Genomic DNA, 12386 nt, shown 5'->3' on the forward strand with positions numbered 1-12386 from the left:
TACAATTGACTGTTTAGTGACACCTTTACCCCTGCTGGGATTCTCTTATCCGTTATCTTTATCCCAAGCCCAGTTTTCCCATCAGTCTATTTCCTTTATAGTCTGATTTATCCTCCTCTACACGGCTAAAATCTAGCAAAGACAGAACTTTGCAATACTAGTTACTTAGAATTGATACCCTAGAATTGAAGGTGGAACTTAGAAGCCTTTTAGTCACCAACTAACAGCTCCCTAATGCACTCTCCTTAGCAGGCATCTGACTCTGTATGTTTTAACTCCTTTGTACTACTGTTACCTCTTCCCTTTCAGGAGATGATCTCAAAGAAGAAATAGGAATTCCTGATAAAGAACTAGCTTGAGACAAGATGATATTTTATTAGAGGGCATGTTGAGACTGGGAGGAGGGATGGTAAGAATTTTACAGTGTGGGACTGGAATGTATGTGAAAACTGGCCTGGACATTTGAATCCTACAAGTACAGGTGATTGAAGCTAAAATAATAGGTAAATTCAATTCTAGAGGGAAAGAGAAAAAATATTTATGAACAACCAAAAAAAAAAGTCTTCTAGAAACCCGAGCTAAAGGACTGTTCCCCCTTGATTTGGTTCTTCAGTCTTTACTATGAGCTGTTGATACTGACCCCTTCCTTTCGTTTTCTCTCCTACCTCTAGTCTAAAGCCTGCACTACTTCATATCTAATTTAGTCGAATATCCCATCAAATATCTCTTGTCTCCCAGCTCTCCTCCCTCGGGGAATACATCTAACATTGCTTTCCTTGCAAAGGTTTGACTGGAGGGTCAGTCTCCAGGGTCAGGGCCCTTCATGGTCTCACATGTAACCTGTCTTCTTAAACTTAACTCTTGTTTCAGGCATGCCAGTTTGTTCATTTCTTCATTCAGTCATCAATTTATGCATCCAACAAACATGAATTGAATACTGAACAATGCTCTAGGCACTGTACTAGTTGCTAGGAGAAAAATTAAGAAGAAAACACAGTCCTTGTCCTGGTAGAATTTGTAATCTAGTGAAAGAGCCAGATGTGATTGTCCTCTTGCTTCCCTCCAAACAGCTTATTCCCATATTTCAACCTGCCTGCAACTCGTGCTCCAGTTTGCCCTTCACCAAACCTAAAGCTTTGTTCGGCTGCTCTAGCTGTCTCCTTACTTTAATTGCTGATGATGGCATTTGTTGCTTTTCTCTCCGTCACTGGACGTGTAATTAGTTACAGCAAATTATTTAAATGTTTTACATATGTATGCACTATCTTTCTCTGAAGATTGCAGCCACCCTAATGGTAGGGATCATGCTACAGATTTCCCACAGAGCTGTGCATGTAATAAGTGCCCAGGGAATACTTGCCGAATCAATAAAGGAGTGAGTTTGGATATGATATCCTGTTAGGAAAAATCATCTCTTTCATTAAAACAAAACTTAGAACCCCTAGGGTTTTTAGCTCTTAAAAGGAAATCTCCAGATGGGGATGTTTGGCTTTTCTTTCCATTCTCACGTCTACGCTGCCTCCCGCAGTAACGTTCAGGCTCATAACCCTCCTTTGATCGCCCTTAGCATGGCTGAGACAGACTGCACTTTCAAATAATGTCATATTTTTTTACTAAATACTGAGAAGAAATGGGAGACTGTGGAAGGCATTACTAATGCAGCTTATGTGAAATCAGGATTCCGATAGCTGTTCATACTGGATTCCAGTATCCACTAAGATGTTAGTTCTCTAGCTGCATGCGGCTAGCCCATCTTTGAGGACACTGTACTTGTATTTCTTACTCCCTACCTCCTTATTTATTTATTTATATATTTTTTTACCTCCTGACCTGAGTCTTCATGAAGGGAGTCTTAACAACTGGTTGCCCAGGAGCATCCTTCCAGACGTCTTGACACCTTGGTGGTCAGGACCAGGGGAGTAAGACTTCCACTTCAGTAGCCTACATGGTGTTCTCTCTTTCTACCACTTCTGCTTGTTGGTAGCAGTAATTGAAGTGTATATTTTATTTTTGTGTTTTGTTCAAGTTTTGTTTATTAATACATTTCTTCATTGGGCTTTTTAACTCTTCTATTTTAGAGAATTGTTTAGTAACATAACAGAACGTTTATACCTCAAATAAAAAGATAATTATTTGAAATTATTAACGGTTTTGGGGAACTAACCTAAAGCTATAAAATCTGCTTTTTAGAAATGCCAATAAATATTATTTATACATACATAGTGTTAATAACTCCAACAAGAGCAATCTTAAATCCAATTTGAAGAAAAGTATGAACACATAATCCGGTTAATGAATTTACAACAGGATTCTCCTGTTGTGGGCCCTTACTTAGGTTGGCCTTTAACTAGTAGGGTGTATCCAGTAAGTAAAGAAAGACACACCTTGCGCCCTGTGTGGGGAAGCATTTATGGTCGTTTAAAAGTAAATACTTGGAGTGAGTTTATGTTAATAGGGGAAGAAAACTCAGAAAAGGAGGCTGAAAATGGTTGTACAACTTGAAGAATATAGTCAGTGTCACTGAACTGTGAATGTAGTAACTGTTGAATTGGTGTGTGCTATGCTGTGTATATTGTTAACAATAACAAAATAATAAAGTATATTTAAAAAGTAGATACTTGGAAAGAAGGCAAGTAGAAACTTGGTATTTTTTACTGCCTTGTTACCTCCAACCTTGTAGAAGCTGGATAAATGATAGATAACATGAGTCATTTTGAGGATACTCTGAAACATTAAGGTGGTTCATTTGCAGACCAAAGAGCTAGCCCACGCTTTGTTTTAGCAAACCATATGCAATGACAATATGTGACTTTGATTCTCCCACTTAAAAAAAAAAAAAGCTTTTGTATTTACTAGCCTCTTTCAAAAGGAGAACGCTGTGACCTCACAGCCTTTTGTTGCTCTTCAGAGATTCATCTGCAGCCTTTTGAGCAGTTTTGAAAAAAATACATTGCTGTTAAAAATTATATCAGTGCCAGTATTAAAAGTAATATGATTTTAGAACATTATTAAGAATAGGTATTTTTAGTTTGATCAGTGTCATCAATGATTAGGCATTTTCAGTTTTTAAGAGAAATAATTGTGTTGATTGCATTGGCAAAAAAAAAAAAAATTTAGCCAAACATGTCACAGAGTTTACTACGCTACTGCTGTTTTTGTGAAATTTATAAACGATATTTTCTTTGATCTCTGCTTTATTCACACTTCACTAGCAACCATGCATTCATGGAAGAAAAATCTTGTCATTTGTGTTTCTCTCCAAGCATAAAATGGAAAAATGTGAACCTAGAGATAGGTAACTTTATAGCCGAATAACCAGTTCAACACTTTCTACCCGTACAATTCATTGACACTATTATGTTGTTCAAGCTGTGCAACTTTTCTCACCCTCCTCTGAATTGTTCTGCCCCCCAAGCTTCCTATCCAGCTTTTCAAGTTGCCATTGGCAGTTTGATGCCATATAGATAGTTCTTTAAAAGAGCGCAGTGTTCAAGGTAGGTAGTCTTTACTAATTAAGCTAAGCTATTGTTTGGCTTAAAGAAGACTTAGGGGATTTTTTTGGTTTAAGGAAGGTTCAAAGTTTAAAAATTATCTCAGGGCAATAGGTTCAGAAGTTTGTCCAACCTCACTGGCTCCAGAAAGTCTGGATTCCATGAGCATTTGAAATTTTGTTCTGCAATTACCCCTTTTTGATCAGGATTCTGCCATAGAATCTGTGATCAAAATGTTCAGTAATGGTAGCTGAGTCATTGAACATCTTTATCAGAGACTTGGATGGTTCCCAAATGCCCAGGTGTCACAAACTTAGAAGAACAGCAGATTTGTGTGGGACATCTATGAACTTGATAATGAAATTTTTAAAGATGTCAACAGGCCAGAATCAAAATTAAAGTTGATAGGATTCGAAACTGTGAACCATAGACAAGTAAGATGGAGGAGGCCTTGCCTAGCGTGGACTCATATAAAAAGGATGTCAAGTGATCACAAACCCCTAACTCAGGGCCTGTCCCATGGCAGATATTCGATGAATATTAGTCTCTCCTTGCTTTTATCTCAGTCAGATTAAGAGAGGGACTCTAATTGTGATAAACTCTAAGAGTGTTACTAACCTGTTCCTGTGACTAATCAAAGCTGGGCATATTTCTACAGAGCTCTGGTGGTGCAGTGGCTAAGAGTTCAGCTGCTAGCCAAAATGCTGGCAGTCGAATTCGTTAGCCACACCCACCTTGGAAACCCTATGGGGCAGTTCTCCTCTGTCCTATAGGGTTGCTATGAGTCGAATTTGACTCAGTGGCAATAGGTTATATTTTCTAAGGGATGTTATGTATCCAAGGAGCGGTTACTATGCTAATTTCCAGGTTACGAAGTTTCATGAATAAACCTTACGTGAATAGTGTATTATACTTAATGTATTACATATATTACACTTGTGTGTTCAAGAAGCTGAGTGAAGTTATGATTGATATGATTTCCTTTAAAGCCACTCATCTAAAATAAGGTTGTATAACTGGAATGTCCCTCATTTCTTAAAATAAAATTTATTGTTTTCTCTACATTAAGTGTATTTTGTTTGAAAAAACAAATTTGCAATCCACCAGAACTTCAATTTCTGTCCTGCTAGAACTAGTATTTCCTTAGCACTTATGTATGTACTGTTACCTGCTCACTCTCAAACTGATCCTGTGAAGTAAATAGTAAACGTGTTCTACAGATGAGGAAACACCCTCAAACAAGCTGTTCAATTTGCCCAACGTCACTCACGCGGTAAGTGACACAACCAAGGGCTCTAACTGAAGACTGTCATTAAAGTCTGTGGTCTTAGCCACTATTCGCGACTTGATGCTAGTTATTGTAAGTTAATTTTAGGAACTTTATATTTTGAAATATCTTTAGAACAATTTCTTTGTAAGTAATGATTTCATAGCATTTTCACACTGTTAGTTTCCATTGGGAACGACACGGAAACATTTCTCCAAGTTGGGAAAATACAAAATTGTCATGCCTTGCTCCTCATTCTCTCCCTAGGTCAACAGCTATGATATTAGCAATGTGTCCCATAACTACGCCAGAGCTGTGCTTTCCCAGCCCTGCAGCACGCTGCACCTCACTGTGCTTCGAGAGAGGCGCTTTGGCAACCGCACCCACGGCCATTCGGATAGTAACTCCCCACGAGAAGAGATTCTCCACGTGGCTCTTCATAAGCGGGACTCTAGTGAACAGCTTGGCATTAAACTAGTGCGAAGGACGGATGAGCCGGGCGTGTTCATCCTGGACCTGCTGGAAGGGGGATTGGCTGCCCTGGACGGACGGCTCAGCAGCAGCGACAGGGTGCTCGCCATCAACGGACACGACCTGAAGCATGGGACACCTGAGCTTGCCGCTCAGATCATTCAGGTAAATGCCTTCTGACACGTGTTCAAGGTTGTTGTTATTGGGTGCTGCCGAGTCGATTCTGACTCGTAGTGACCCCATGTGACAGAATAGAACTGCCCCATGGGTTTTCTAGGCTGTAATCTTTATGGGAGCAGATTGCCAGGTCTTTCTCCCTTGGAGCTTCCGGGTGGGTTCGAACCACTAACCTTCCAGTTCGCAGCCAAGCACTTAACCATTGCACTACCAGGGCTCATTTGTATTTAAGGTATTTAGCCTTAATTCTTATATGTTAGTATTTGTTTTTATTGGCAAATAGCATAAAAACTCAGGTATTTGATATTCCATTGGAAAATCATGCATAGCTACCTAAATTCTTCAAAATCCACAATAGTATTATTGTAGACAGGATCTTTTCTAAAACATGCATATCCATGAACTTCTAAGCTGGCTCCCTGTAGAATATAGGATTTTTAATTTCACATTCATTTCTCAGTTGATCCCTAGGCTGCATGTAATAAACCAGACATAACAGATGGTAGTGTCCACATTTAACAAGGGAGGAAAGTGAGGCTCAAAGGAGTTGGTACTTGCCTGGTCCCTTAACCCCCCTTTACCCCTGCAAGAACAATAAGTAGAGGGGTGAACATTTTTTTATTAAGAATAATTCTTATTTCTATAATGCCTTTTTTTTTTTTTTTAAGGAATTCAAAGCATCTCAAACACATATCCCTGTGCAGTAGGCGAGGGTGGACATTATCAGAGGGAAAACCTGTTTCAGTCAGAGCACTGAGACAGATAAGTAGAAAATGATTCTCAGAAGATCTACAGGCCCTGCAGCGTGCCAGGGCATGTAACGATAGGGACGTCCCTGCAGACATAAGGGTGAGACAAAACTGTGTCTTAAAGCAGGCACAGCAAAACACTGTAGGAAACCAGCATCGGAAATTAAGGTAGTTTCGCACAGACACAACGTAGTGAAAATTTAAGACTGTAAGAAAACCCGGGTTTGCTTATAATCCAACCCACGTATTTCCCTTTTCCCCTCCCTGTTTTTACTTCTTGGTTCAGTTTGGTCTTAAGAAAGCATGCACAAACACTCACACACGTTGTTGTTGTTAGGTGCCGTTGAATTAGTTCTGACTCATAGCAACCCCATGTACAATAGAACAAAACACTGCCGGGTCCTGTGCCATCCTCACAATCGTTGCCATGTTTGAGCCCATCGTTGCAGCCATTGCGTCAGTCTGTCTCATCAAGTGTCTTCCTCTGTTTTGCTGACCCTCTGCTTTACCAAGCATGATGTCCTTCTCCAAGGACTGGTCCCTCCTGATAACATGTCCAAAGTACAGGAGACAAAGTCTCACCGTCCTCGCTTCTAAAGAGCATTCTGGCTGTACTTCTTCCAAGACACATTTGTTTGTTTTTCTGGCAGACCATGATATATTCAATATTCTTCCAAACACCATAATTCAAAAGCATCAATTCTTCTTCATTCTTGCTTATTCCTTGTCCGTTTTCACACACACACATATCCGTATTATACTGAGAGGAGATTCAGGTACTAGTCTCATATCATGGACTTGAGGTTTAAAAAAATCAGATGCCTTAAAATTGCCTCAAATTGAAGGTAGCATTAGGGCCTGTACCTCTGGATATCAGCCAGCTACTGTGTCTGCTGAAAGAGAGTTCATCTTGTAAGAGTGGAGGTTGGTGGGATGAGGAGGCAAACAAAACAAAAAAAAAAAAGAGGAAAAGAAGAAAGCTATTGTAGTTATGGTGTTTCTTTGGGGAAACATAGAAGAATTGAGTGGACTTTATGCGGTGAGACATCAATAATCTATATATTTTAGGCAATGTATGAATACTACAGTCCCTAAATTGATGGTTCTTATTAAATTTCCAGGCAAAATGTGGAAAATATGGATACACAGGTAGAAAATATATTTAAAAATTTCCCTGATAACAGACGGTATTTGAATTTTTATAGTTCCATCCTACTATGTGCTGTATTTTTTTCCCAAACTATGGAAAACTGAAGTTGGTTGCCCAATTTAAGTTTCTTTTTCAAGAAAATTTAAAATATTATTGTTTTTGGATTATAAAAATAAAGTATACTCCATGTTTAAGGGGATACTGAAGAAAAAATACAGAAAAGAAGGAAGTTAAAATCACATGCAATCTCAACAACCTCAAGACAGCAACATTAATGTTTTGGTGGCCATCATTCCAAACATTTTTTTATGTGTATATTCACAGGTAAATAACATATTTACACAAATTCTTATACATGCCCTCATCTTGTGAATGCTGAGTGTGTAATTTTTTCTTTATGTCAACAGTATGTTTTAGACATTGTACCACAAAAACAAGTAGAGACGCACATCGTGATTTTTGGTAGATATACGTGTATGATAACATAGTTATTCCTTTTCCTATTGACAGACTTTTCCTGTTTTTCCCCCCAACTTCAAGACATTTTGTGAAGTTTCCCTCCAGAAAGATTATACAAATTTATACTCCCAGCAACATGGCTTACCACTGACTTAGGAATTACAGATGCTGTCGTTTGGGCATCCTGCATTTGTCAGAATCATGACTTTAACAAAACACACCGTGCTGTGTTTGAAACCCTGAACTGTTAGGTGTTCAGTGTGTTTAAAGTTAGCCTGAACCGAAACGTGGGCCCATCATTTAAATTCTAAATGCCCACTTTCATCACATTCGCAGAACTTTGTCTTTCAAGCAATCTGGAAGATCAAGAATTTGCTTCTGTTCATATATTTGCATAAGCAGGAGTTTTCCCCAAAAAAGCTTAAATACTGATCTTGGAGTATTTGGTGGTTATGGGGTATTAAGCAGAAATGAAAATTTCATACATTGAAATAGTCACAGAGGGAACTTCTCACTGTGCCTATATCTAATAATCTGAAGCTTCAGGATTTTAAATATCAGGAGTCTAAACAGTCTATCTTGGTATTTACCTTTTAGATCAAGTCCCTGGACTCTGCTTTGGGAGTCTTGACTGCATATTGTGTTGTTACTTCTCTAGTTATTTTGAAGAACTTGACTAAAACTGTGTAGTTTAATAAAATGCTTGAATAAGCACCAAAAACATCCCCTGAAGTCTTTTTAAACCAACCAAACAGCAGTTTAGCTTAACTAGTAAAGAATGTCTGCTGTGAGCATTGTGCTCTTTTAACAACTATTTTTTTATATGGTATCGAATTGACAACCGCAACTTGAAGGATTAGATGGGAACCTTAGGAGGCAGTGAGTTCATGTTAACAGGGGAGGAACAACTCAGAAAAGGAGGGCGAGAATGGTTACACAACTCAAAGAATGTAATCAGTGTCATTGTACATGTAGTAGCAGTTGAATTAGTGTATGTTTTGCTGTGTATATTCTTAACAATAACAACAAAATTAATATTTTTAAAAGGAGGAAAAAAGATGCTTGAATAAGCAAATGATTTTTTAATAGGGCATTAAAATTGTTTATCACTGAAAATAGAGTTATTTCTAAACATTATTGACCCCTCCTTGAAAGCTGGCTATTGTATTTTTCCATAGGAGTAATAGTTAAATTGGGAACAGTGGTCATGATCAAGAGTCAGCACCAAGTAAATCAGGCCTGTATTCTAAAACCAAATATAAAAAAGCTTTTAGTATAATAGACGTAGATTTTTTTTTAAATGATAGAATGGCCCTCCAAATTTAAGTAGTCAATCTAAGATAATTTATTGTAATACTTAAGGGCATGTGTGTGTGTGTAAAAATTCTAATCTTGTTGTACAGGATTTCTATAATCATTCTTTTTGAGAGATTTGAGCTAATGCCCTATTTTTTACTCACACCTATAGCAACCAGAAACAAAGTTGTATGTAGTTTCATTGATAATTACAAGTGGTCTCCAATTATGGCGTATTCAGGTTACAACAAACTGCATTTAGGACTGTCCTTTTTTTTTATGCATCTTATCTTTAGTGATATGTACTACATACAGCATACAGCACATAATTTACTGATGTTATCATTCTCAGGTGCTCAATTACTAACAAATAAAGATTAGATTTGTAAAGATACTGATAATAAAAGACAATAGTAATGAAAACTAAAAAAAAAGTATTCAGCACATTACAACCTGCTTACAGTGGAGTCGTCAGAATGGAACCCCATCATAAGTCGGGGACTACTGGTACTTCCAAAGTAGCCATTACAGAATTTATTTCAAACCTTACAATGGATTTTATTCAAGTTTTGAGTCCGTTCTTCCTTTTAGCGTCTTTCCTTTGCTTTCGCTCACAATACCAAGGCCCATCTTGAAGGGCAAAGAAGCGTTAAAAGAAAAGTTACCCTTCCAGAAATCATGGGAAGATGAGATGAAGGGCAATTTGACTGCTTTGCCTTGGTTACTTTGGAGGGAAGGGGGTATATGCAAGAGCTGTGTGAGTGTTGTTTCAACCTCTGAAGCTTTAAAACATTAGCTAAGGAAGCTAGCTCCCTTCCTGCCACCACTGGGTGCTTATAGTCACTGCCCAGGACAGGCCTTGGTACTGTGACCCAGAAGTGTATTGGCAATCACTCTGCCTATAGTTTTTTAAAAGACAGACATCACTAACGACTGGTGGTAATGCATGTGTATTTTCTCCAGGCTAGTGGCGAGAGGGTGAATTTAACAATTGCCAGGCCAGGGAAGCCGCAGCCTGGCAACGCTAACCGAGAAGCAGGAACTCCAAGTGGCAACCAGCATCACTCTCAGCAGCTGTATCACACCAGGCCCAGCTCACATAAGGTGAGGAATCATTTTGTTTTGTTCTCAGCTTCTGCCATCCTCAAAAGATCATTGTTACAAGTTGAAAAGATTTAAATGAAGGCTTTTGTTCTGTTAGAGACACGTGAAGCTAGGTGTTTCCGGGTGTGAAATATACATGACTGTGTCTCAGCCAGCGGAGATCATTTCATGGTGGGGAAGCTTCGTCTTCAAATGATTGATGAGAGGTGTGTAATCTTCCAGAAAAATCTTAGTTCGGTCTTACTTGGAAGTGGGATTTATCTTGGGTAGCCAATTTAAATATAACAGTTGGTAATACGATTGAAAAACATAATGAAGCTGTGATCCACAAGTCTGTACTTAGTAGCTAGGCAGGTTGCCCACAACAACAGGATTGTATATATGAATATTAAACATGGATCATAAAATTTGACACTTAAGTGTATAGCATAGTTCTTTTTATATTACAGCTTATAGGAAGATGACCCTAAATTATTTGAAATTTCCATATGTTCAGCCTTTTTACTGCTTCTTCAGAATCAGTATTTAACTGGCTTTATGACACATTCCAAGATTATTTTTATGTGCTGAGAATGTCAATGCTCTCTCTCTTTAGTTCCAGAAATCAAAAAAGGGTGGTACTTTACTGCATTCTTGATATGATTTGCTTCCTTTGATCCTTCATTTGAACTTAACTTCTAGTAGGCAGTGAAGCACACAGACTTAAGAAGAGGTGATGGTTACCCAGTTATGTGAAAACAACTAAATATAAGTTTCCAAAGTCATTCTCCTTAAGTAAAATTAATTTATTAAACAAAAATAAATAATCTGCCTAATTATCTGCTTAAAACCATAGGAGCGAAGCTATTCTATATGATATTGTAATGGTGGGTCCATGACTTTATGCATTTGTCAAAACCCATAGGACTGTATAGCACAGAGAGTGAACCCTGATGTAAACTGTGGACTTTAGTTAATTATGATGCATCAGTATTGGTTCATCAGTTGTAACGAATGCACCACAGGAATGTAAGTTGTTAATACTAGAACTCTGTACTTTCTGCGCAATTTCTCCATAAACTGGAAACTGCTCTTTTTTAAAAAATAAAGTCTATTAAAACATATCCAATTAAAAATATTCAGAACTCTTGAGAAGCAAATGCTTTGATGAGAGGTATTCTTGGAGCATGTTACACAAGCTAGGTATGCATTTAAAAAAAAAAAACAACATGATTCCTATGTGCTAAGTGGCTTTTTACTGTAGGTAAGTTGAGAGAATAATTACCTTTGGAATCTTTTGCTGGTACCCTCAGAAAGCATAGCTTAAGAAACAGTATTTTGGGCCTATGAGGTTTATCTAGTTTTCTGAGCTTAAGTACAGACCTGTCACTGGTTTAGTTAATACTTAAAAGAAATTATAACTACTGACTTTGTTCACATCCTGAACAAAAACCTAAATGTATGAAGGAAACCTATAATTTTGCCATCATAATGATGACTAGGAAAAAGGAGTTATTGTTTCGAATAGGAGTTTTTCATATAGCTTGTCCTTGCTTTACAAATTACATATATTTCAAAAGAATTGTAATATTAAGGCAAAAGTTGGTATATTGGATCTTTTTTAACTCATTGAATCCTACCATAATTTGAGATATGGGTGTTTATGGCAACATTATATTTTAAGACAATTATAAAAACCGTGCGTAATCACTCCAATATTCGTATAGAGAACTCTGGTTGTTTTATTTGTTTGCTTTGGGTATGTATATTTTTCTCTCATAATTCTGCTGATCCTCCTCTTCAGTTTTATGTGACATGTATTAAATAGCAGTGCGGAATTTATTCTTTTTTTTAGGTATTCTGCAAGCCTGGTTGGTTAGAACAATCACATGGAATGAAATTTTAAATGTTAATTTAGCTGTTTGTTATTTATATACTACATTTGTTATGCCAAAACACGTTTTAGAAAAATAAAGGGTTGTGTCAAGGTCTCCTAGGGAAGGCACACCCTCACACATGTCCACCAAAACAACCTGTTCACACAACTATAAAAAACAGAACAACCTGTTCATACAACTATAGCTGTCGAAAATTAAAGTATGTATTACTCTACTTTTAAGCCTCTTGAGAGGCTGCTTGGATAAACATATATGGTGCTAAACCTTCAGAAGGCCCTTTGAAGCATACTGAGTATAATCTTTGAAGATTGGTTTGGTTCCCAAGAAAAAAAAATGCATACCTTT

General features: G+C 37.6%; 1 protein-coding gene across 13 annotated transcripts in view; it reads left to right on the plus strand.

The window, feature by feature from the left end:
* The window catches only part of LNX2 (ligand of numb-protein X 2), a 92064-nt gene that overhangs the window by 60837 nt on the left and 18841 nt on the right, over positions 1–12386 (plus strand). For all 13 annotated transcript variants that reach the window (XM_003413953.4, XM_064275316.1, XM_064275318.1 and 10 more), the window contains 2 exons: positions 5026–5394; positions 10024–10164. In XM_003413953.4, coding sequence (XP_003414001.1) covers positions 5026–5394; positions 10024–10164 — 510 coding nt within the window. The remainder of the gene's footprint in view (positions 1–5025; positions 5395–10023; positions 10165–12386) is intronic.

Source organism: Loxodonta africana, chromosome 23 (genome assembly GCF_030014295.1).
Source record: "Loxodonta africana isolate mLoxAfr1 chromosome 23, mLoxAfr1.hap2, whole genome shotgun sequence".
NCBI classification, from domain to species: Eukaryota; Metazoa; Chordata; class Mammalia; order Proboscidea; family Elephantidae; genus Loxodonta; species Loxodonta africana.